Source organism: Ptychodera flava, chromosome 1, assembly GCF_041260155.1.
Source record: "Ptychodera flava strain L36383 chromosome 1, AS_Pfla_20210202, whole genome shotgun sequence".
In the NCBI taxonomy this organism is placed as follows: domain Eukaryota; kingdom Metazoa; phylum Hemichordata; class Enteropneusta; family Ptychoderidae; genus Ptychodera; species Ptychodera flava.
Window position 1 is genome coordinate 21,690,833 of NC_091928.1, and position 27,824 is coordinate 21,718,656.

Here is a 27,824-nt window from a genome sequence, read left to right on the forward strand (position 1 = left end):
TAAAACAATCACTTTTCTTTTTATTTATCATGTTTCTCTTTACTGATAAAACATTCGGCTATATCGTGAATATCATTTACAACATAAAGGATATATCTTGTTTTCTAGTTCACAATAATATTGATTAAATTAAACTCGTGTTTCTCTAATTGATATGGTTAAATGTGAATGTCAGTCTCATGTATCTGAAGAGAACTTTGTTTACGATATAGACGGATGAGACGAGCCATCTCTGAAGAGTAATCGGTATTCTTGCACTATGTACGTAAATATTATCCAACAAACAAACAAACAAACAAACGGAAAAACACACGGCTATATAAATACTATGATGTAAATTTGTATTGTTGCTATTGCATGCTGGCCCAAAACGTAATAAGGTCATCCTCTGGCCTCTTTTCGGCGTTGATTCGCTAAGCCGTCCCGTTGATATCTATGATTCGGGTAGCGAAGGTAGAGCTCTTGCTTGCGAGAATTCCTAACTGTTTTTAGAACTGATCTGCTGATGGTGATAGTTCGTGAAAGTTCAAATGAAATGCCACCTTTGGGATTCAGACTTCAATATAGTCAACTTCTCTCCACCTCACCGACCTGCAGCTGTAAAACACGGAGATGTTTTTACACTTGAGTTTTCCGACTGCAACGAGTGGAATTAACGCCAGAGAAAGCACAAACTTGTCTGAGCTGCAGAGATTAAAGGGACTCGTCAGAGCAAAGTTTAGAATCCCGCCTACGCAATTTGCGAGACAGCAGAAATCTAGGAAGATCAGCAGATAGTATGGAAGGCAGGCTATGATTGGTTCGAGGGGGAGAACATCGAGGGCGCCTGTACTCTCAAAATTTTCTCGGGCGTCCGTCTCATCCTTTTCGGCAACTGTTACCGGCCCACCTGTGGCGCCATCATTCTTGTCGTCGCCTACCCCATTCGTTTTCTCTCCTTCTTGAAACGTACCGTATTGAAGTTTACCTCTTTCCGCCGATCGAGTTCTGTCTGTCGCATTGCCCGTGGCAGCTCTGATGGCATCTTTCTGACATTCGCGCGTTTTCCTATCGGCTATGCTCTCTTCTATCGACAGAACGCAGAAACTCTCCGCAAAGTAATACATCACACATGTCAGCGATATGAAAACGCAGAACGCATGCACTGCAGTCAACGAATGCACTGGACCGGTCGTCGGTTTCACCAGATTTTCCATGGCTGTGCTTGCGTTTATATTAGCCGAAAGGTTGTTGCTCGACACAAGTATATTTGTCCACAATACTGGCGCTGGTGGTACAGTGAACAACTGGACGGCGGCTACTACCGTCGTGGCTAGAAAGTACACCACGGATATGGTAAATACGATCAAATAGGCGGGAGATTTGCGCATCAGTCTACCGAAGTCGCAGAAGAAGCTGGCGCGGCAACCCGGCTGTTTGTTCCTGGCCTTCAGGATGACCGTCGACAGGAATGCGTAGAGCACGAATCCGAAAACGAAGCAGCATAAGCCGTCAAAGACGATGGGTAGCATGGGATCCATGTAGAACACTCTCTTGAACTCGGGAGTCAGGTAACCATTCGCTTGTTGGAAGGAGAATGCGACGAAGAATGTGAACATCAGAATGGCATCCATAGCGGCGAGACATCGCACACCATAGTAGATGGAGCTGAAACTGTAATCTTCCTCGGCTGGTTTTGGTAACCGTACTATCACAGCACGTGGCCCAGAACAGCACTCACACAGAAAGCAGGCCATAGCTGATGGAGAACAACAATTATGTAAACTTCATGGTCACTACCAAGCAAAATGTACGTTAACAAGTATTATAGATGCTATTTCATATGATTATTCTCGATAATTTTCAGAGTATTCGATCCTTTGTTTAGTGTACACGTTTAAGGTAATGCAAGCCTAAAAATTACAGGGCAAATTTTCTTCTCAGACTTCAGTAAGGGAATTTTAACCGTCCTTTTCGAAATCAAAAGTAAAAATTAGTGGTTACCTCGCAAAATTTGCACTATAGAAAAAAAAATACTCGAAGTTCAAAATGGCCACCATTCCTGTGTCAACTCCGCAGGAAAAATAAATTTTCACATAAATGGGGCCATGAAAATTTTACTTACTTCTGGAGCGTCAAAATAAGCCGCAATTAAGTGAAACACCCAAAACAAGTTTGAGAACCCGAAGGTCTGTCCCCGAGGCGCATGCTACCTTAAACCGGTCAACATGTCATAATTGGTTTTAACAGGATAAAAACACGTTATGACAATGATAAATTGGTATGACTAATTCTGAGTGATATTGAACACAATAAACGTAACTGGTTTCCAAGCGATGGCCCGACTCACTTCCAAACAAAAATAGGGCCCTGACAGCGTCATCAAATTTTGTTGCTGCTGGATCCCGAGATCTCTAAATACAGCCAAAACAATTTTGGAGTTTTCAGAAAACAGAGGTTTGAGAAAACTGACACGGCAGGAAATAACGATGCATGGGAAAGTTCAACGCTGGTTCAGAGTCAGAAACACGTGACTCTGGAGGAAAATTATTATCAAACAAACATACACGGTGAGAAAGCAACAAGGCTGGACTTGTTGCTCGGTTCAGCTTGTCACTTTCCCATCGTTAAAATGACCTAATTGTTGGCATGGCTACATCCTTGTTACAAATTGCACACATAGCTAAGACTAGTATTATACCGCTTGCATAATAAAGTTTAAGTTTTTTTATTGGAAGACAAATTTTCAATAATTTTCACAGGAAGATAAAATTTCATAAAAATAAGGAGGCAAAAGTGTTATCGACCAGAAAGTGAGTGTACAAAACTAGGACATATTTCATTAAACTTAAACTGGTCTCGTTTGTTGATGTGGTTACAGGCAGAATACAGGGGGTGTGCTGCCGAAAACATCTACCCGCATTTATATTCCAAAATATGACCCATTTTTTAGTGGTTTGCTTGACAAACTTGATGAGTTTTTACTTTTATTCTCCTGCATGTGACGGTTTTCCTAAAGCATTGGGCATTTGCTTTGTTATCGACCCATAATAGAGATTTTTCGTGAAAATTGACCCATTTTGGCGGCATACCCGTTCACCTTTCTATAGGAGTACCCCGACGGGATATTCATATTGACCCTCTCTGGCTACGGTTTCACTCAAAACATGACACTTGCCCCACACACGTGATATACCATGTCTGGCAGACAGAGATCGAAAGTTCATCTTAAGGTCACTCAGTACGTCTACTGAGTAACAAACGGAAATTCCCGAATCCGAGTCATACATATGTACGGCTAATTACATGTAATTCAAAGAATTGCTTCGACGGCTGTGCAAGACGGTTACCTACATGATTATGATGTCGATCGTATAGTAATCTCAAACTTTGAACAATGCTAAATATGCTGATGATTAATATGGGCATAGTACTGAAACACAGCGCAACGCAACGTCGAACACGTTTGTCCGAAATGTAAAGTGTGCATGCATAGTGGTAGACAAAGCGAAAGCAGCCATTCAACGGACACGTACGCGTCGTACTGAGAACGAGGACGTCTACTGAGAACTGAACATCAATGCATTGACATTCTGTCTTTGCACAAAAGACTGGATGTGTGTTGAGCTCTCGACGGACGTATACGCTACAGAGACGACGGTGCACACGGATTCAATAGCCACAAACATATTCGCAGGTAAAAAAATCTGATATATAAACTACAACAGATGTATGCTTACCTTCTGTATGACCTCATGCACAGACGAATTTGAAATCGTGAGGTTCAGATCAGCATCAGATACTGACATACGCAAGATAACGCAGACAGTGCTTCGTCTGTCATCTCAACGTTTAGTGTTATGCCGATTATAACTGTCAACAAAAGCTATATATAGCTCAGAAGGGAATTTCCTCTGATGCACCAATTGGAAGAAAGCAGTTTATACTTTTCAAATACAAACTCCGCCCACGTATTTCATCATGCATCTGATTCAGAGTACTGGGTGCCCTACTTTCAATCTAATGATGCAACTTCTACACATTTTTGTAGCGTTTGAGCGAAACACGATTGGAACTAAATTAGGATAATTGGATGAGAGTAATTTTAACGAAAGTATAATGAAATCGAAATTTTTACAGCTTAAATTTTACAAAATGATAGAATACTGTACAAATTAAAATATTGTTTTCATCGAACAAAGCAACGAAAACACGTCAATCATTGTATATCGCTAAAGTCGTATTCATTTCTATGAAAAAGGTGGTATTTTTGTGTAAACGTCATAAAAAAACGAGACAAAAATGCATAAAATGTGTCTTATTAATGACTTTGAGTCTGGGCACTTTTAAAATGTCCCTTACTTTTTCGTCAATTTTGGGCTAAATAAACACTTTATGTAGTCAGGGCACTTTTGAAATGACCCTGACTAACTAAACCGTAAATCGATCGAAAAACTTCATTTTGGGTGGGAAAAGTAACAAATCGAGATAAAACTAGTATTTCAGTACCAAAGAAAGTATAGACAAGTTCATTCAAATAAAAATATTGTTCATTTATATTGAACAATATTCAGGGCTCGAAATTAACTTTTTACCTTGGTAGTCCACTTGGGCTACCATTTTCTGAAGTTGGTAGCCCAGTGACAATGGCTGGTAGTCCATGAATATTTTAGTTTAGGGATACTGTACTCGTCCGAGTATAAGCCCCGGTTCAGCAACACAAAATAGCAGTAAAACTAGGGGCTTCTACTCGAGAAACCCCATGTTATGTGTCAGAACGCTTAATTTATGCTTATTTTTGTACATTTGTAACACTTTCTATCAGTTTCTAAATCGGTTTATACATCCAAAGAAATTGTAACTTTAGTAGAGAAAAACAGAAAAAAATATTCTCATGATCTTTATGAACTGGCATGCCTTGTTACACCCGAGTCTCTCTGTACAGAACGTAATACATTGATACTGATCGACAACCATAGATAAAAGACAGCGAATCTCAGCCACGATTTCCAAGCACAGTGTTTTATATTACTATTTCAAATCAAACTGATTACACAATCTCTTGATATAGAAGTGAAAGTTTTGTGAAATTTCAGCATCAAAACCCCAAAACTTGACACGAGTACGTCTTGTATGCTGCCGATCAACAGCATAGTGTGAACTGTCATGCAAAGACTGCACACGGAAAAGAAACTCAACATTCTATTATCAAACGCTCTGCATCTTGTGAAAACAACAACTTAGCAGTGAAAATTGTAATGGTCACCAGAAAAAATTCTTCACAGATAAAAGGATAATTGCTTCAAACAAATGAAGCTACATGTTGACTGCATTTATATCGTGCAAAAGTGACGGACATCGCACGCCAAGTATTTCATGTCCCAGGCTCTGGTAGTCTGTGTGGGCTACCATTTCATGGACTTTGGTAGTCCCAGGGAAAAGTTGGTAGTCTGTGGACGCGAGAGTACCGCTAATTTCGAGCCCTGATATTGCATTAGATGCAGTCATGCAATGATTCTTACTCATAACATGAGCACAACATCGCAAAATTTTGAATAAAATTTTAAAGATGGTTAGTAAATATGGTGTAATATTAACAAATCCTTAAATTTTTGAGAAATTTTGCCAATCCAATTATCCCAATTTAGTTCCAATCGTGTTGCGAATAGACATATTTGTACCGAAAAAACAATTTCTTACAGTCGTCAAAGACGAAAATAATTACAATGTCAAGTAAATGATGGAATAACAACATCAGTTCCAATTATGGAATTATTAAGAAAATACTTAGTTGCTAAGTAACATAACTTCTCAATTTCGCACCATCGGCTATGACCAGTATATGCCATATACATACATACATACATACATACACACATACACATACACAACACACACAACACACACATACATACATACATACATACATACATACATACATACATACATACATACATACATACATACATACATACATACATACATACATACATACATACATACATACATACATACGTGCGTCCCTCCGTCCGTCCGTCCGTCCGTACAGACAGACAGACAGACAGACAGACGTACCTGGACACATATGTACTGGACTTGGTTCAAGTCGGTGATTTAAAAAATAAAACTCATTTGTAACAGTTTCTCTTGTGTCTCTCCTATTTCATACAAACAGGCCAGTCAGGCCATGGCCAGGCTTTCTTAGCGATTGAACGCGTTACCTTTGAGTCTGTGCAGTAGTGAGTTAGTTTCTGCCAGATTCATTTACAGCAACTCAGAAAGCCAAGTCTGTGATTCCGGGAGAAACTCCCCTGTATAGCGTTCACCCCACTCATCGCGTTCACACAACTCACACGTTTCACATGAAAACAGAACACAGAGCATCGTGTTCACCCCACTCAAACATTCACAAATCAAAGACTTGAATCAAGTCGACATACATACATACATACGTATATAATTTTACAAGCATATAGATATACTATATTTATTTATATTTATATACATGCACTTAAATGCATAATGCATACAGATAAAACAATATACATTTATTGTTTTTAATCTATTGTATCTACATTGAGATGTAGCAAATCGTTTGTACACACGTGGCACATCTTTTGCCGTAAAATTAGTTGTGTTACGTCATCCGTCCAAAGATACCATGGATCGTTTCGTTAATCGTCAAGTGCTGCAGACAAACTCTGTCAACTTCTTAGAACTAAAACATCTTCGGTAAGTACAAAACGGTAACTACAAAATGAATCCCTATATCCACTTGGCTGGTGTTGCCTCCGCCAGGATGAATAACCTGTTTATTATTTGGTATTTATTAGTATTTGTCTTTTGGTATGAAATCTACCTCTGAATATGAAGACGAGGCCGTGTTCACAACATCAGAGCGTCTCATTTATACGACGGCGGATAAGATAAGATGGAAATACAGTAATAACTTCTTTGCAAGACAACAAAGCAACGAGAAAAATACCTTTTTTTAGTTGTTTGGTGCGAATACTGATTTTGCATCGAACTCATGAAAACTAACAGATTTAACAATGCAAGTTTACACGTGATAGGATCAGTGTAAAACAAGCCGTCATCCAACGAACTTAGCTACTGTGTAATGAAACGACACAACTGCAGATTATGCATCCTGAATAAAAACTTGTTACGCTAAATATAAAAATAGAACAGTATTAAAAGGGTAGGTGTGATTATTTTAATTTATCGTGATTCAAAATGGAGTTCAGACAAGATACAGAAACACGTTAATTTCAATTCCAACACCATCAATATTTTCCACACTGACTATAATCTCTACAGAATGGGATATATCCCAGAATTCCCTCTGTTCCTGAAATAACAGTAATGAAATTATAGACCATTTATTTTACTCTTGTAAATTCTCTGACACCCTGAAGGGGTGAACTTTACATTTTCTACAAAGAGTCTCCATTCCTTGTTGTGAGACCTACCCTTTATGGTGTACTTTTTGGCGACACAAGTGCTGGAGTTATTTATAATCATCGCATACTAAGAACAAAACGATTTTTATGCGGTGAAAATGAATAGAAAATGAAAAGAAATCATCATTTGCTCTGTACTTGATACAAGTTAACACAATGTGACCTAGCTGTTGGTCCACAAGCTTAGCTGTTGTGTTTTCAGACGGGATTCCTGCCTTTTAAGGGCTTGTTTTGACTTTTACGATTGTGGTGGCGGGTTAAAAAATCGTAAAGTCAAAACCAGCCCGTAAAAGGCAGGAATCCCGTCTGAAAACACCACAGCTATGGACCCACAGCTAAATGTGACCTAGCGTACAAAATTGCTCCAAAAGCAGACAAGTTGGAGATTTATTGTTGTAAACTGATCAAAATAATACCAACGATTGATAATTGATATCTGTTACACCTTTCTGACAAGCAGTGTAACCACTATTTACCATTATACCAATAAAACATGTTCAAATACAAACAGGAGTAAAACGGCATTCTCTTCAAATGAACTCGAAAATGTTCCATGATTAGTAACTCTTCCTTTTGAGTGTGAACAAAATGAGGATTGGACATGGAACGGTAGGCGATGCAATTTGTTTTATGGATGACAAACCATTTCGTTGCTGATACGAGACAACAGTACAAATTAACGCCAGGCCATTCCATAAATTGCAATAAAGTATTTCATATCTACGCTTCTGTCGATCGGCCGAGTTACTGTTATGCTAATTTTGAAGAGAGACTGTCGTCGGAACACAGGCGACCCAGACGTTATTAATATTATTGAGTTTTCTAACTCTTTTCTCTATCAGTTCCTCTCCATTTTTCATGCTCTGACTGATCGGAGTAAATAAAATAAATGATTATATAACCTAACCTAGCCTGCTTATAGCATGAGCTTTTATATCTGTATTTTGTTGTCACTTTGAATTTCATTTTGATAGTTTCACCTTTTTCATTCGTCATGAGATAACCGATGATAATCCAGCAGGGCAAATCAGGATTTGAAAAGTCTGTACTATAATTGCTGTATTTATGTAAATTTTACAAATACATGTATCGGTAATAACTCTTCTAGGGGGGGTCAGTCAAAATTTCTGAGTTAGAGAGGGGGTAATCAAATCTATCATGGTTGGCAGATGGGTACTCGAAATTACGGAGTTTCCGATGAAATCCCCCCGGGCGTAAATAATGACAGCTCCCTTATATGCTTACAACGGCCATCGCCATGTATCGAACCACAGCGACTGAGCATGTATCGGACTCATCACCCATAAAGAGTCAGTTTGGAAGCATAACCATATGGTGCCATGATACGCCTCAGTTGTCCCCGAAAGCTATTCCCCGGTATTAAACGATACAATTGTGCTCTTTCAGTTTGATGTATCCATTTGGTTGTCCGTTTTTCCTAACTCCATCGTACCAACCTACAGCTGTAGAAGACTTAGATGTTCCTACACTTCAGTTTTCCGACAGCAACCACTGGAATTAGAGCTATATACAACGCAAGATTTCCGACTGAACTGTCATCAGTGTCATCGATAGAAAACGCCACAGCAAAATCGATTATTCCGCTGATGCAGTTAGCAAGACAGCATAACTCCAAAAGCATCAAAGAGCGGTACGGCAGACAGGCTACAATTGGTTCGAGTGGGAAGATACTCCCGTGTGAGGACAGATCCCTATTCTGTGATGTGTTCTGGTTCCCATTCCGTAACTAGTTCTGGTCCACATTCTTTGACATATTGGTCACCATTCTGCGACGTGTTCAGGTTTCCATAATGATAAGTGTTATGGTCCCCATTCTGTGACGTAATCTTGTCCACATTCTGTGAAGTGTTCTGGTCCCAAATCTGTGATGTACCGCCCAGCAGTGGAGACACCTCTTCTGAGGTGTGCTGCTCCTGTCGGATACTTGTGTAGTTTCTGGTCCCCCGCTCAGGTTGTGTATGAAAACTGTTGAAATTTTTCCTGTCGGCAATACTTTCTTCGATCGACAACACACAGAAACTCTCCGCCATGTAGTAAACAATGCAGGTAAGCGATACAGCGATACAGAATGATTCCACTGTTGCAGAGGGTTCATTTATGGACTGAGTCTCAGAGTCGTGGGCAGTTGCCGTGGTAGTGATTGTTGTGTACGACGCCCGACGAGCACTTATATTCTGACAGCGCATCTTTATCAACTGCATAATGGCAATTGACATTGTCAACAGAAAGTACAGCAAGGAGATAACAAATACAAGCGAGTATCCAGGCGATTCGCGCAGAAGTCTGCCAAAGTCACGAGGAAAACCATGGAAATGCTGTCGCTCTCTCTTAGCCTTTAATATGATAACTGCCAAAAATGCGTACAGTGCAAAACCGAACATGAAGCACAGTAAACCATCGTATAATAGGGCTACCGTAGGGTCCAGACCGACTTTTTCTTCAAATTTAGATGCCAAATGTGCGACGTTATCTATCTGCTGCAGAGAGAAAGCGACGAAAAACGAAAACATTAACATTCAATCGATAAGAGCGAAAATTCTCACACCATAGTAGATACTACCGTAATGGTAGTCTTTCACCGCTGGATTTGGGAGATTTACCGCTGTATCGGGCGATCTACAACAGCAGTCACAAAGAACGCAGCTCATGGCTGTAAGTAATAAAGTCTCATGCAAGGGTAGATACGTCTGTACAGTTGTCTACTCAGAATCTGAGTGCCACTTTATTATGAGAAACATAGAACGACTTTGTTGGAATGCCGACCATTGCTGTGGAGAGAATAGTTATAAAATAACTGCCTGTCTCCGGTAAGTTTCACCTTATCAATATTTTACATCTCTCTCTCTCTCTCTCTCTTTCTCTCTCTCTCTCTCTCTCTCTCTCTCTCTCTCTCTCTCTCTCTCTGACCTACACACAACTCATGTGACAGCTACATAATCAAGAAAGCATTATAGAACTTTGCGATAACCTTTCACAAAGAGTACTTTCCTATGGATATATTCGTTCTTTCGGCGATTTGTATCAAAATCATTCAATCGAATTAAGTTGACGCTTGTGGGGTGCATGTAGAGTGTCAGATATAACTAAAGAATAACAATTAAACAGCTGATGCCCCACTTTCTTTTTGCATCATAAGGGAGTTGGCGCCTTGAAAATGAAATACTTCGCTCAAACTTTTCTAAATGAAATTTTCAACCATTCCCTCACCAATTTTAAATCGAGACTAAAAATTGGGCGTCAGCATACAAACTTCGTGGGTACACTAGAAAAACAAATTACTAAAACATTTACCGATATTTGAAATTCAAAATGACCGCTATCCCTGTGTTATCTACATGGGAAAAATTAAAATTCTCGATTTTAACAAAACTGAGTCAGAGAAAACTTAGCTTGCTCCATAATGCAACTTTCATTGAAAAAATTGAGCAAAGTTGAAGTATTTCACTTTCGAGGTGCTATTACCTTAAACTGTTGGTAATTTTGACGAATCTAGTAAATATTGAACCCTTTGGCTGCGGCAATTTTTCCCACCAAAAATTTTAATGTAGTATTTTACCAATTTTTGTGAACTTCTCTGTAAGTTTGTCATAATTTTGGACCAAATGGACATCACATTTCATCAGCTACAGTTTTTTATCAAATGTTTTGCAAAAATCAGAAAAAATGACTGTGGTATATTTTATAAAGGTGACAAAATAGACTTTGGCGTCCAAAGGGTTTTAATAATACAAACTGCTCACCAGCGTGCATTATACGGTTGAAACCAAATTCGGACGACGCAAAAATGTGTCTCCTTATACATACAATGCTTAGTCCGAACAAAAAAAAATGTGCTGTTCCGATAACCCGACCTATCCTAATTTTTACCTGCCGATCCTAAACATTTTAGAGCTAATAAAACACGGAAGTGAAAAAAAGGAAGATAATAACCGTAAAATCGCGCGTTCATTACTTGGCATTTGATTTTTGCTTGAACGAGGATGTCTTTTCTGTTTGTATACATTTTTCTGGAAATGTTGTGGCCAGTGTTTGATCGCCCTGAACCCCTGAAAATGCATATGCAAGAATAAAAATATTTTGGAAAAAAAAATCCTGCTGACCTACCTACCCGTTTTTGGAAAATCATGTCATCGGAACAGCACAATTTATATGTTTTGTCTTACAACAAATAGGAGTACATGCACTTTATGTCACCATACATTATGCGTACCTCGCACTATGTAGCCTAGTCATACAACGATCTCATAGAGTGAAAATCTTGTCTATAGTCTCTGTATTTAGATTTCACGGCAGACTTACCAATATTTCTCTGATACGATATCAATCAGCAGAGACAGATTCAGTCACTTGTCCCTTGGTTGATCATGATATCGTAACAACGTCGGTTTTGCCTAATTATGAGCAAACATCCCCGACGACAACCAGACGTTAGTCTGAAAAAAAATACTGGTAAAGCTGTCTTCAATTCTCAGAATAGCACTGATCTCATATATTGAGACAAACTATTGGTTGTGCAACGCTAATATGACACCCCCTAGAGCGATAGAGGTATTCGTTACAGGAAAGCAGACTTTATATTGTTTCGATTTCCATGGTACATAGGGAGGACGGACATCTGATGGAATTACACGTCACTCTTCTTTGTGCAATCTGATCAAACAATTATTAACTTAAAGTGGCTGGGTATTTCGTCATATATTTTTCCGGGTTCAACGATCAGTTCGAATGTAGTGTATATTAGAAGTACGGTGTCTTGTCATTATCTGCTACCACCATAGGAAGCAGTTTTACTAAAATCGTCGCTACTGCACTGAACAGACCCATACAAGTTAGGGAACAAGCGTTATTAACGGCGGGGGAGGGGCTGAAGAGAAAACATTTAGTATTTCGACTGGGACATGGGCAAAAATGTCCATGTTTTTCAACGGTCCCGCGGGGACCGTGATTTTTCTGCAGTTGCAAGGTCATTTCAGAGAATTTAGGAAAGAGCTGGATTACAACTTTTCTCAGCTGTGTTACAGATATTGAACATTTTGCATACCGACTGAGCATTTAGATAATAGACATGTATTCGAAGTGGTTCTTGTTCAGCTGCATTTTCAAATCGTGCCCCACCATTTAGCATAGAACAGACAGAAATAAAGGGGCGAAACATTCACCAGAGGACATCCGAGAGGTCGAAGCTCATTTTTCATATACCTGTGAGTAAAAAGGAAAAGGAAGTGCTCATTCTTTCACCGCCATTAGTATATCGCGAGATGTTAATCGACTGATAAATCCCTCGATTCGTCCGACAAATAGTAACAGCAGTGTGCGGTCATGTGATCAAAGCTTGCAAGGCCAGTCCGCCATGTTAAGTAGTAAGCTTATATTGCCTGAATGCATGGGTTTATATTTATGTGCCCGAGAGCAGGTGACAATTTGCTCGACGCCAGGAGGGCAAATTGTCTCCTGCTGGGAGGTGTATACACTGTATAGTAACTTTCGCCGTAGACTGAACACTTTCGCCGTGGACTGAACATGGGTCATAGTGTCACTTGTATATTTTGATATAGATTGTGAACTAAATAAGGGTTTCCAGAGGGTTATTTACATAAGCAGATTACAATGTGTAAAATATGATTTTATTCAACATAATCATAAGTTATTAATAATCATAATTATAACAACAATGTGGTTTCCAGAAGGTATTTACAAAAAATAGACATTGTTTGTAAAAACGCAAGATTTTATTCTGTAACATTCATATTAATAATTTATAAATATTCATAATTAATTTTTGATCATAACTGGAAATATCAACCTGGAAATATCAACACAAATAATGTCTAATTAGCTTGTGGTTGGGCGTGCAAATAACTGCGGTCACGGTTGGCACACAGGCGAATTTGGCTCAACAGAATCACGGTTCAGAAGCGATACATCGACGGTACGCTTCAGCAGTACTGCACAGAGACAGTACAAACTGAATATCTTTTTCACATTCGACGCATACCTTCATCCTAAGAAACTGTTATGCCATAGTCACTATCAAGCAGTACATCTCTAACAGCAAGCGGCTGCAGTGACTCAATAAAAAGAGACAAAAACTGTTCAATCACGGAGTGTATTCCAATCAATCGGAAGAGTAAAGACTCTGCTGGGTCTTTGGTATTTTCAATTCTTTTCACAAAGCAGTGAGAAAAGTCTCGTTATATATATATATATATATATATGCATATACAATCCAAGTTAAAATTTAGCGTAGATTTAAGTGCTACACGCGGTATGTTTTTGTCAAAGGTTGTAGTGGTGTAGACAAATGAAACCATAAACCGTGGAGAGGTAGGTGTCCACGGAAGTCTAAGGTAAAAGCGAGGCGCTACAAAGAACAAAGAAAGTAACGTTTATTGTCCTTATGAATATAGGACGATAGCAGCATAAGGACATTGCATCCCTCCCATGGAGATACCGTTTACCCACGGTTAACGTACAGTATATACACTGTTTACATACGCGCCAAAATACTCGTAAAGTAAATGGCACCAACTAAACTCTTTTGTCATTTGCCATGAACGCACTTGTCTGCCTGTTGTGGTCCGTGCATACTGAGACAAGTAAAAACGCTGGTCCTAAGTCACTGGGAAAGAAGTATCGACGACCGCATCTTAGTTTGCTCTGGTATAAACTTGAAAGTCATAGACTTTACGGCTTATTGCTCAGTTCAGCTCGTCGGTGTAAACACGACACCTCGAAAACTTTCGGTTTCTTTATCGTCGACAAGGTGAAAAAAGGTAAGTTAATATTATTAGTCGTTTCGGCACTAAAACATTACGGCCTGAATCGTTTTGGCCCCGTATTTTCCTGCCCAAAGTCGTGTCGGTACTGGGACCTAATAGCATGATCAGACGTAGACTTATCAAGTCTGTGATTTGTGAATGTTTGAGTGGGGTGAACGCGATGATTTGCGTTCTGTTTTCATGTGAAACGCGTGAGTAGGGTGAACGCTATAATCCGGTAGAAACTAACTCACTACTGCGCAGACTCAAAGGTAACGCGTTCAATTAATCGCAAAAAATTCTTAATACTGTAGATTTGTATGAAATAGGAGAGACACACAAGTCTATTACAAATGACTTTCTTTAGAAATTCACCGACTTGGTAGTCTAGATCAGACGTTTCGGCTCTGCTGTTTCCAATGGTTCACAGTGTTGTCTCGTCGAACTTTATCAACCTTTATATATATATATATATATATATATATATATATATATATATATATATATTATATATATTATATATATATATATATATATATATATATATATTATATATATATATATATATATAGAAGGTTGAGAGTCCGAATATTATCTGTCCCCGAGGCGCATACTGAAAGTAGCAAATGCGATCATATTGATCAAAGTGAATGTGTTTCAAGTTGTTGTTAGCTATACCCAGGTCATAAGAGGACCGTCTGCTACCTCCGTGGCCCGTTCAAGGCGGAGTGATTGTGCTTTAGTGTTCTTTTTGAGGTGGCAAGTTGTCGGACATTAGGATTTAACCGCTGCGTCTCTGTAGTTTATGCCACTTTACAATGAGTTGTTGTTTTTTGTTTTTTGTTTTTTGTTTTTGTTTTGTTATGTTTTGTTTTGTTTTGTTTTTTTGTCTGCTGTTTTTTTTTGGAGGGGTGTAGCATCTGGCATAACTCATATCTGTAGTCCGTTGGCGTTGTGTCCGATTCGATATACCACATTAGCTCCGCCTGTTGTCAGTCAAGGTTATGTAACAGAGAGAAAATAGATAGATGGATGCACAATATAGAAGCACAGTCTCGCCATCAAGGACTGCTCTAGTAGTCATGATATGGACACGCTGACACGCTTATTGGCATATCACTGATATTTTCCTCCAAGCTTATAGTCAGGATCCCATGGGGGTTATTGAAATCAAAAGATCATTCTTGGCATCATGGTAGTTCGTATACAGCTGTTCGTATATGCATGGAGCTAGATAAGGATCCGTTTCTAGCTCCACGGTGTATGCATGGAGCTAAAAATGGATTAGCTCCATGGTTTATGTAAACTACAGAACAACTAAATGTTGATATCAACCATGGTACTTTGTGGAATTCTTTTGCTTTGTTTATTTGTCTTAGCAGAAAGCTTTCTACCTCAATTGTTTTAGCAAGCCTCTGATAATAGCCCGTGTGCACTGTCAACATTTAACAGTTAAGTTGTCTTTTCTTTTCGAAACTTTGAGGGAATGTCAGACTGTGAGATCCGTCGCCCGAGGGCGCTCTCTAGGCGCACCCTCGTAATGTATACGCCCTTTAAAAAAGTAACTATATGGGACAGATAGTGTATAGGACGGATATCTGCATTGGGCCTTTTGTTTCAGATGACATTTTAACACGATGCACAGATATTTTGTCCTTGTCTGTGCACGATGGATAGTGCGTTCCGAGTTTAGTCTCATTTAAAACATAAACGGTAGAGGGTTCCACTGTACTGTTCATGTTAAAACAACATCTACTAAGTCGTGAAACTTGTTTTTTTCTTTCAGAGCATCCTGGAAGTGGATGTACCCAGTGAATTTTGAAAAAGTAGTTCTGAACAGTTTCATCGCAATTCAAAGTAACAAAGCAGGCAAGCTTCCAGTTACAAGAAAAGCCGGATCGGATGCCACAGTCGGAATTCACTGAGACTCGGGTGATTGGATAGCTACATGTCTTCGAAGTAAATGTATCCAAATGCAGCAATTTATATAAATCTTGGGAGATTTGAAATTCAATGTCCATCAACGACTGTCAATGCAGCAATAAGAAGGCAACAGAAGCCACACATAATCGCCCAAGTAGCTCTGAGGTGAAATCTTCCTGAAAGTGATTCCTTATTCTTCAGCTGGGAAATGAAGTTGCAATGCCTTGCCTTTTGTAAGCATTGTTTGCATAGAGAGTTTCACGTGGAGATCTGAACATCGCTGAAGGATTCCCTCAAGTGAAAATACCATCATGGCATTTCTCGGACAAGTGTGCGGGGAAAGTTTTGTGGAGAATGCATGTTCGGGAGCTCAACAGAAGACTCAGTCAAATGAAAAACATTTGGAATACAAAGTTAATGATGAAAGGTTTGAACCGAATAAGAATCTTATACATCATGAGAGAATTAATCATGGGGCAAGCTCCATGGCTAACAACATAAAATGTCACCATAAGGTTAATTCAGATGAAGAGCCATTTGTTTGTAAAGTCTGTGGTAGAGGTTGTGCTTCGAATTCTCATTTGAAAAATCATCATAGAATTCATACAAACGAAAGGCCATATAATTGTAAAGTTTGCAATAAGAGTTTCAAACAGATTGGACATCTATATCTTCATCAACGTGTTCATTCAAATGAAAAGCCGTTTGTTTGCAAAGTCTGTGGTAAGGGTTTCAAGTGGAATGTCAGTTTGAAAAATCACCAGAGAATTCATTCAAACGAAAAGCCATATGCTTGTAAAGTTTGCGATAAGAGTTTCATACAGAGAGGATATCTAAATATTCACCAGAGAATTCATTCAAATGAAAAACCGTTTGTTTGCAAAGTCTGTGGTGAGGGTTTCAGGTGGCATTCTGGTTTGAAAAATCACCAGACTATTCACACAAACGAAAAGCCATTTGTTTGTAAAGATTGTGGTAAAAGTTTCAGAGAGATTAGAAATCTAAAATCTCACCAAAGAATACATTTAACTGAAATCCCCCATGTTTGCAAAGTGTGCGGTAAGAGTTTCAGGCGGAACTCAAACTTAAAATGTCACCAGAGGATACACAAAAACGAAAAACCATTTGCTTGCAAAGTCTGTGGTATGAGATTCAGAGAAAATAGTTCTCTAAACCGCCACCAGAGAGTTCATTCATACGAAAAACCGTTTGTTTGCAAAGTCTGTGGTAAGGGTTTCAAGTGGAATTACACTTTGAAAAATCACCAGATGATTCAGACAAACGAAAGGCCATTTGTTTGTAAAGTCTGTGGTAAGGGTTTCATACAGAGTGGAGGTCTGACTATTCACCAGAGGACTCATTCAAATGAAAAACCGTTTGTCTGAACGGTATGTGGTAAGGGTTTCATACGGAATGACACTTTAAAGGGTCACCATAGAATTCACTCAAATGAAAAGCCATTTGTTTGTAAATTCTGTGGTAAGGGGTTCACACTAAATGCAAGTTTAAAACGTCATCAGATGATTCATAATTAAAATGAGAAAAGTTTTGTTTTCAAGATGACAGGAAAGTGTTGAAAATGAAATACAAAGTATGCAATACCACACATGCATTCATACAAAGGAAACAGTGTGTTTTGAAAGTGTATCTGTTATACAACGAAAACGTTATCTGGTATTATCTTTTTTTTATTACGTATGAAGGTAGATGCTCTAATATAGGTTTGTTCAAGTAGCAATAAAATTTGAACGTGAAAGTTCCTGAGATTTCTTTCATGAGATAAATTTCCGTATTGTATAGGGTGCAATTGTGATTAGTCGGTGTACATCCATTGCGTGTGTACTTCATGTATGTATGTATGTATGTATGTATGTATGTATGTATGTATGTATGTATGTATGTAGTGTATGTATGTATGTATGTATGTATGTATGTATGTATGTATGTATGTATGTATGTATGTATGTAGTGTTGAATTGAGGACCTCCAAACCACGGCAAAAGAGAGGTTATTTCTCTGTTTTTCTTTAGGTCAATATGATGGAAACATATATTTTTTGCGACGAAGGCACGAGAGTCACAAACGAATCCTATTAAGTGGATATTGCCAGTCATAGTAATTTGTGACACACCCAATCCAAATTTTCCCATTGAAAAATAGGAAAGTACACGTTTATCACTCGTCTCTGTTGCAGACGACAGCAAGTTTTCCTAACAATTCACAGAATGTGCACATGCCTGGATGATGCTTTCAAACTGTCAACCAGTCTGTAAACGGTTTCTAAGACTGTCAACCTGTAATAAGTTGTTTGCTTGTATCAACGCTAACATTATGTTTACCAAGTGACCAAATATTGACGAATAAGGATAGATATTTTTGATGTAATGAGTCCCCACGGACACCGTCCGGGGGGACTTATAGGTTTGGTCATGTCCGTGCGTCCGTGCGTGCGTCCGTGTGTGCGTGCGTGCGTCCGTGCGTCCGTCCGTTCACCCAGATATCTCAGAGACGCCTGGAGCGATTTCGTTCAAACTTGGTACAAGGATAGTAACCTACCTCATACAGATGCACGTCGATTTGTTTCACAATGCGATCAAATTTGGCCGTGTTAGAGGACTTTTTAGTTTTCACCTCCATTGACTCCCATGTATAAGGCAGTCTCCATAGACTCCCATGTATAAGGCAGTCCATAGACTCCCATGTATAAGGCAGTCCATAGACTCCCATGTATAAGGCAGTCCATAGACACCCATGTATAAGGCAGTCCATAGACTCCCATGTATAAGGCCAAGAAAAATAAAAATTTAGTTTCTCATCGTATTCATATTGCAAAAAGGATGCAGTGACACAGTTTTTAGTGCCCACAGATAAAGTCCAGGGGCTTATAGATTGGGTCATGTCCGTCCGTGAGTCCATCCGTTCACACAGATATCTCAGACACTTTGACAAAATGTCACGTGACCTTGGTGACCTTTGACCTTGAATATACATATTTGTCCGTAACTCAGTAACCACAAGTGCTAAACCTTTCGTATATGGTATGATGGGACACCCTATGACGCCACATATTGTACCTCACATTAATTATGCACCTATCTAATTTTGAGCAACAAGCCAATAGACTTAGAGGTCTGATTTTTGGTATATATGGATAACTTAGCACTACAATTTTTTGACAAAGTGTCATGTGACCTTGGTGACCTTTGACCTCAAATATACATATTTGTCCATAACTCAGTAACCAAAAGTGCTACACCCTTCATATTTGGTATGATGGGACACCTTATGACGCCACATATTGTACCTCATTAATTATGTGCTTATCTAATTTTGAGTGAGCCAATAGAGCCAGAGGTCTGATTTTTGGTATGTAGGGATAACTTAGCAATACAATTTTTTTTACAAAATGTCACGTGACCTCAATGACCTTTGACCTCAAATATACATATTTGTGCAATAACTCAGTAACCACAAGTGCTACACTCTTCATATTTGGTATGATGGGATATGACGCCACATATTGTACCTCATTAATTATGCACCTATCTAATTTTGAGCGAGCCAATAGAGCTAGAGGTCTGATTTTTGGTATATAGGGATAACTTAGCAATACAATTTTTTTGACAAAATGTCACGTGACTTCGGTGACCTTTGACCTCAAATATACATATTTGTGCATAACTCAGTAACCACAAGTGCTACACCCTTCATATATGGTATTATGGGACACCTTATGATGCCACATATTGTACCTCATTAATTACGCGCATATCTAATTTTGAGCGAGCCAATAGACCTAGAGGTCTGATTTTTGGTATATAGGGATAACTTAGCAATACAATTTTTTTGACAAAGTGTCACGTGACCTTGGTGACCTTTGACCTCAAATATACATATTTGTCCATAACACAGTAACCACAAATGCTACACCCTTCATAGTTGGTATGATGGGACACCTTATGACGCCACATATTGTACCTCATTAATTATGTGCATATCTAATTTTGAGCATGCCAATAGAGCCAAAGGTCTGATTTTTGGTATGTAGGGATAACTTAGCAATACATTTTTTTGACAAAATGTCACGTGACCTCAATGACTTTGACCTCAAATATATATATTTGTCAGTAACTCAGTAACCACAAGTGCTACACTCTTCATATTTTGTATGATGGGACATGACGCCACATATTGTACCTCATTAATTATGCACCTATCTAATTTTGAGCGAGCCAATAGAGCTAGAGGTCTGATTTTTGGTATATAGGGATAACTTAGCAATACAATTTTTTTGACAAGATGTCACGTGACCTCAATGACCTTTGACCTCAAATATACATATTTGTCCGTAACTCAGTAACCACAAATGCTACCTCCTTCATATTTGGTATGATGGGACACCTTATGAAGCCACATATTGTACCTCATTAATTATGCATATATCTAATTTGAGCGAGCCAATAGACCTAGAGGTCTGATTTTGGGATATAGGGATAACTTAGCAATACAATTTTTTTAAGAAAATGTCATGTGACCTCAGTGACCTTTGACCTCAAATAGACATATTCGTGCATAACTCAGTAGCCACAAGTGCTACACCCTTCATATATGTTATGATGGGACACCTTATGACGCCACATATTGTACCTCATTAATTATGTGCATATCTAATTTTGAGCGAGCCAATAGAGCTAGATGTCTGATTTATGGTATATAGGGATAACTTATCAAGACAATATTTTTTACAAAATGTCACGTGACCTCAGTGACCTTTGACCTCATATATACATAATTGTCCATAACTCAGGAACCACAAGTGCTACACCCTTCATATTTGGTATGATGGGACACCTTATGACGCCACATATTGTACCTCATTAATTATGTGGATATCTAATTTTGAGCGAGCCAATAGAGCTAGATGTATGATTTTTGGTATTTAGGGATAGACTAAAGGATAGACATTGTTTGACAAAATGTCATGTGACCTCGATAACCTTTTACCTAAAATACACGATTATGTCAAAAAATAAGTAATCACAAGTGCTATGTCCTTTACATTTAGTAGGATGGGAGACCTTATGACAACACATGCTTTACCTCATTAATTATGTACATATATAATTGTGGGCAAGCCAATAGAGCTTGAGGTCTGAATTTTGGCATATATGGATTAATTAGCAATACATTTTTTTTTTCAAAATGTCACGTGACCTTGATGACCTTTGACCTTGATTATGCATATATATGCATAACTCAGTAACCACAAGTTCTTTACGCTTCAATTTTGATAGGATAATAGACCTTAAGATGTAACATCTTGTACCTCATTTATTATGCGCATATGTATTTCTTGGCTGGCCAATACAGCTAGAGGTCTGATCTTTTTTCCCGATATAGAACCATAAATTAGACATGCCTCTTGTTTCAAATTTGGAACAATGACATAGTCCTATGTGCCCATTCATCTGAACATATACACTCCAGTCATACTTGTTAATGACCACATTTCCCTGCCCCATCAAGACTAATACTCCTATTACAAGTGGGGACTATGTCATTGTCAATGACTTGTTGATTGTAATGTGTTACAATTTCAGCGCCATTGCCCTGTTTTAGATTTTCTCATATCTTTTCTAAATTTTATGTCAAGGAGTCCATTGGTCATTCTTTCATTGTTTTGACTCTCGTCCCCTATTCTTTCATGTACCTTTTTTATCAATTGTTTCTATTTCATGTGTTGAATATGTAAATGTGTGGCTGCAACTAAATTTTTCAGACTTGAGATTGACATGTCAACTACGTTTCCTTTTCTTCGTTTGTTTTCGTTTCCAACGTTGTCAGAAATAAAATCTCTTTCAAGATACTCAGTAGAATTTTTTTCATTTGTGGAGTTCATGACGAGACAACTGAGGTATTGAAAACTTTCGGAACATCTTATTCAAGCTCCCCTTGAAAACACATAGCAGGAAATTATAATTCCTGGTATTATTCCTTTTGCATCATACCAACATTATGGCTGTGAAGTAATAGGGAATGGATGTAGCGGGTTTTCCTCGACGATGTATGGCTAAAGAAGGTGCAGAAGTTAAGAGAAAATCTATACTTCACATGGAATGCTGCCTTAAATTGTCACCATAGAATTCACACAAAGCCATTTGTTTCCAACGTTTAAAGATTACTGTTCATTAAAATGTCATCCTGGGATTCATTCCAATGAAAGGCCGTTTGTTTGCAAAGTCTGTGGTGGGAGTTTTAAGTCGAAAACTCATTGGAAATATTACCAGACAATTTACACTAACGAAGAGCCATTTGTTTGTAGAGTTTGTGCTATGAGATTCAGAGAAATTCAGTGTTTAATACGCGAGAAGAAGGTTCATTTAAAGAAAAACAATTTGTTTGCAAAGTCTGTGGTAAAGGTTTCACACAAAATGCACTTTACTGGATGGTTCATGATTAAAATGAGAAACCTTTGTTTCAAGTTGAGCGGAAAGAGTTCGAAATTAAATACAAAGTATAACATACCACCACAGCATCCATAAGTACTGCATAATGTCTATGAAAAACCAATGAAACCATAATGCTCATGGTTGACGTCACGGTTGCGAAACTGTCTACAGTCACGGTCACTGCCATAGTTTTCGGACAATAAATATATTTCGACTGACACAATTAGAAAGACAAAAGACAAAAGACAAAATTGACTCAGTATATTGACAATTCTTACAGAAAATTTCAGTGCATTTATCATTCTGATTCAACTTGGGGGGGGGGGGGCGCAGCAGTATACTTCAGATACTTATTTTGTCACAAATCCAAAAATTTGCAAGTCCATACCAGGACATACTTCATTAAAACTTAAACTGGTCTCGTTTGTTGATGTGGTTACAGGCTGAATATATGATCTGTGGTCCCACCCTGTGACTAACGGAAACAAGGTTGACGACACGTCTTTGCACGTCTTAAGGCATACCTTGGGTTTTCTGACTCACCCCCTGCATATGGACCGCCTCCGGGAGGAGTACTTCTGATATATTCATACGGGAGGGTGTGCTGCCGAAAATATCTACCCATATTTATATTCCAAAAATATGACCCCTTTTTAGGGATTTGCTTGACAAACTTGATGAGTTTTTACTTTTATTCTGTTGCATGTGAAGGTTTTCCTAAAGCATTGGGCATTTGCTTTGTTATCAACCCATAATAGAGATTTTCGAATGCAAAATCGACCTATGTTTAGGTATTTTTTCGTGAAAAGTGACCCATTTGGGCGGCATACCCGTTCACCTTTCTATGGGAGTACCCCCACGGGATATTCATATTGACCCTCTCTGGCTACGGTTTCACTCAAAACATGACACTTGCCCCACACACGTGATATACCATGTCTGGCAGACAGAGATCGAAAGTTCATCTTAAGGTCACTCAGTACGTCTACTGAGTAACAAACGGAAATTCCCGAATCCGAGTCATACATATGTACGGCTAATTACATGTAATTCAAAGAATTGCTTCGAAGGCTGTGCAAGACGGTTACCTACATGATTATGATGTCGATCGTATAGTAATCTCAAATTTTGAACAATGCTAAATATGCTGATGATTAATATGGGCATAGTAGGGAAACACAACGCAACGTCGAACACGTTTGTCCGAAATGTAAAGTGTGCATGCATAGTGGGAGACAAAGCGAAAGCAGCCATTCAACGGACACGTACTGTCGTACTGAGAACTAGGGCGTCTACTGAGAACTGAACATCAATGCATTGACATTCTGTCTTTGCACAAAAGACTGGGTGTGTGTTGAACTCTCGACGGACGTATACGCTATAGAGACGACGGTGCACACGGATTCAATAGCCACAAACATATTCGCAGGTAAAAAAATCTGATAAACTACAACAGATGTATGCTTACCTTCTGTATGACCTAATGCACAGACGAATTTGAAATCGTGAGGTTCAGATCAGCATCAGATACTGATATACGCAAGATAACGCAGACAGTGATTCGTCTGTCATCACAACGTTTAGTGTTATACCGATTATAACTGTCAACAAAAGCTATATATAGCTCAGAAGGGAATTTCCTCTGATGCACCAATTGGAAGAAAGCAGTTTATACTTTTCAAATACAAACTCCGCCCACGTATTTCATCATGCATCTGATTCAGAGTACTGGGTGCCCTACTTTCCATCAAATGATGCAACGTCTACGCATTTTTGTAGCATTTGAGCGAATAGACATATTTGTACCGAACAAACAATTTCTTACTGTCTTCAAAGACGAAAATAATTACAATGTCAAGTAAATGATGGAATAACAACATCAGTTCCAATTATGGAATTATTAAGAAAATACTTAGTTGCTAAGTAACATAACTTCTCAATTTCGCACCATCGGCTATGACCAGTATATGCCATATACATACATACATACATACATACATACATACATACATACATACATACATACATACGTGCGTCCCTCCGTCCGTCCGTACAGACAGACAGACAGACGTACCTGGACACATATGTACTGGACTTGGTTCAAGTCGGTGATTTAAAAAATAAAACTCATTTGTAACAGCTTCTGTTGTGTCTCTCCTATTTCATACAAACAGGCCAGTCAGGCCATGGCCAGGCTTTCTTAGCGATTGAACGCGTTACCTTTGAGTCTGTGCAGTAGTGAGTTAGTTTCTGCCAGATTCATTTACAGCAACTCAGAAAGCCAAGTCTGTGATTCCGGGAGAAACTCCCCTGTATAGCGTTCACCCCACTCATCGCGTTCACACAACTCACACGTTTCACATGAAAACAGAACACAGAGCATCGTGTTCACCCCACTCAAACATTCACAAATCAAAGACTTGAATCAAGTCGACATACATACGTATATAATTTTACAAGCATACATATATATATATTTATTTATATTTATATGCATGCACTTAAATGCAAAATGCATACAGATAAAACAATATACATTTTATTGTTTTTATCTTTTGTATCTATTGTATCTACATTGAGATGTATCAAATCGTTTGTACACACGTGGCACATTTTTTGCCGTAAAATTAGTTGTGTTACGTCATCCGTCCAAAGATACCATGAATCGTTTCGTTAATCGTCACTAAAGTGCTGCAGACAAAATCTGTCAACTTCTTAGAACTAAAACATTTTCGGTAAGTACAAAACGGTAATTACAAAATGTATCCCTATATCCTCTTGGCTGGTGTTGCTTCCGCCGGGACGAATAACATGGTTTACTATTTGGTTCGAATTTATCTTTTGGTATGAAATCTACCTCTGAATATGAAGACGAGGCCGTGTTCACAACATCAGAGTGTCTGATTTATACGACGGCGGATAAGATAAGATGGAAACAGAGTAATAACGTCTTCCCAAGACAACAAAGCAACGACAAAAATATGGTGTTTTTAGTTGTTCAGTGCGAATACTGACTTTGCGTTCAACTCATGAAAACTACTAGATTCAAGTTTACATGTGATAGGATCAGTGTAAAAAGACGTCTTCCAATACACTTAGCTACTGCAGGGCTCGAAATTTGCGGTAGTCCCGCGTCCACAAGACTACCAACTTTTTCCTGGGGCTACCAAACGAATGAAATGGTAGCCCACACGGACTACCAAAGCCTGGGCATGAAATTACTTAGTGTGCGACGTGATGTTGATGGCTGTGAGATGTCCAACGCTCATACAGTCAACCCAGCTGGACACAGAAAGGACATGTCGACTTTGTTGCGCCTAACTTTGAATAAAATATTTAACTGATGTACTTGGATAACAGGCTCGGTAAATGATGGCCAATGAAAAATCATTTTCATAGTTATTTAATCAAATTTTATCAATCACAATCAAACACAAAATTATTCAAACTGCAAAGAAAAAGCTGTCGGGCCATCCACAAATTTCGCTTTCTGAAGTGTACGAGATCATCCCATGATATGGTGGGGAAATATAGTCAAAATTGCCATGAAAGTATTAGGAACATGACTGTACCAAGTTGTCATCCTGAAATTCATAGCCAATCTATTTTTAGCCATGTTATGTTTACACATGCTGAGTGAAAAGTCGTTGTATTGCGAACATCAAAATTTACATGTAAGCTCTGCGTATGTGTGAATAATTCGTGAAACTTTGAGGCGTCACCGTTGTCAACTGCACATGCTATACCGTTCTCCTAAGGCTATGATCTGCAGGTATTGATGTCAAATGACTAGGAAATTTATTTCCTGGATAGAATCATGCAAAAATAAATCGTTCATTGTCTAGATATAAATAAAAATATCCTTTACAAAAAAAACCCTCTTAATTCATGCATGGGCTACCAGACCTTGTCGCTGGGCTACCAACTTCAGAAAATGGTAGCCCAATCGGACTACCAGGGAAAAAAGTTAATTTCGAGCCCTGTACTGTGTAATGAAACGACAACCACACAACTGCAGATTATGCGTCCTGAATAAAAAACTTGTTGCACTAAAAATAAAAATAGAATAGTATTTACTGCGTAGGTATGGTTATTTCAAGTTACCGGGACTCAAAATGGAGTTCAGACAAGACACAGGAACTCGTTTATATCAATTTAAACACCACCAATATTTGCCGCACTAACTATGACATCTATACAGAATGGGATGTATCCCAGAATTTTCTCTGTTCCTGTGATAGCAATAACGAAATAATAGAGCATTTACTTTACTCATGTAAACTCTCAGACACCCTAAAGGGGTGAACTTTACAATTTCTACAGAGAGTCTCCCGTCCTTGTCATGAGACCTAGTCTTTATGATGTACTTTTTGGAGGCACTTGAGTTATTTATAACCATCTCATACCAATAACAAAACGATTTTTATGCAGTGAAAGCGAAAAATGATAAACCATCATTTGCTCTGTACTTGATACAAGTTAACACAATGTGACCTAGCTGTGGGTCCATAGCTGTGGTGTTTTCAGACGGGATTCCTGCCTTTTACGGGCTGGTTTTGGCTTTTACGATTGTGGTGGCGGGTTAAAATCGTAAAAGTCAAAACCAGCCCACAAAAGGCAGGAATCTCGTCTGAAAACACCACAGCTATGGACCCACAGCTAAATGTGACCTGGCGTGCGAAATTGCTCTAAAAACAGACAAGTTGGAGACACATTGTTGTAAATTGATTAAAATAATACCAACGATAAATGATAATTGATATCTGTTACACCTTTCTGACAAGCACTGTAACCCTTATTTACCGTTATACCAATAAAACATATCCAAATACAAACAGGAGTAAAATGGTATTCTCTTCAAATGAACTCAAAATGTTCTATGATTAGCAACTCTTTCCTTTTGAGTGTGAACAAAATGAGGATCGGACATGGATGCAATGTGTTTTATCGGTGACAAAACCATTTCGTTGCTGATACGAGACAACAAATCAACGCCAGGCCATTCCATAAATTACAATAACGTATTTCATATCTACACTTCTGTCGATCGGCCGAGTTTCCGTTTATATGATAATTTTAAAAAGAGGCTGTCGTCGGAACACAGGCGGCCCAGACGTTATTAATAATATTAAGTTTTTCTCACGGTTTTCTCAATCAGTTCCTCTCCTTTTCTTCATGCTCCGACTGATCTGAGTAAATAAAATAAAAGATTATATAACCTAGCCTAGCCT

The 27,824-nt window shown here is 38.5% G+C and overlaps 2 protein-coding genes across 4 annotated transcripts; one reads left to right on the forward strand and one right to left on the reverse strand.

The window, feature by feature from the left end:
- Positions 1-12: 12 nt before the first annotated feature.
- Positions 13-24,196, reverse strand: LOC139132767 (uncharacterized). Of its 2 annotated transcripts, none has more exons than XM_070699035.1 (2): positions 24,062-24,196; positions 13-1,738 (listed from the first exon to the last, which is right to left on the reverse strand). In XM_070699035.1, exon 2 carries the CDS (start codon positions 1,734-1,736, stop codon positions 552-554), a length of 1,185 nt encoding a protein of 394 aa, XP_070555136.1. In that variant the 5' UTR covers positions 1,737-1,738; positions 24,062-24,196; the 3' UTR covers positions 13-551. The 2 variants fall into 2 exon arrangements, with proteins under 2 accessions (XP_070555136.1, XP_070555134.1); XM_070699033.1 differs by lacking the exon at positions 24,062-24,196 and adding an exon at positions 3,720-3,841.
- On the forward strand, positions 9,109-18,041 carry LOC139132783 (zinc finger protein 420-like). Of its 2 annotated transcripts, none has more exons than XM_070699048.1 (2): positions 9,109-10,270; positions 16,008-18,041. In XM_070699048.1, exon 2 carries the CDS (start codon positions 16,456-16,458, stop codon positions 17,527-17,529), a length of 1,074 nt encoding a protein of 357 aa, XP_070555149.1. In that variant the 5' UTR covers positions 9,109-10,270; positions 16,008-16,455; the 3' UTR covers positions 17,530-18,041. The 2 variants fall into 2 exon arrangements, with proteins under 2 accessions (XP_070555149.1, XP_070555140.1); XM_070699039.1 differs by lacking the exon at positions 9,109-10,270 and adding an exon at positions 14,091-14,236.
- Positions 24,197-27,824: the final 3,628 nt, after the last annotated feature.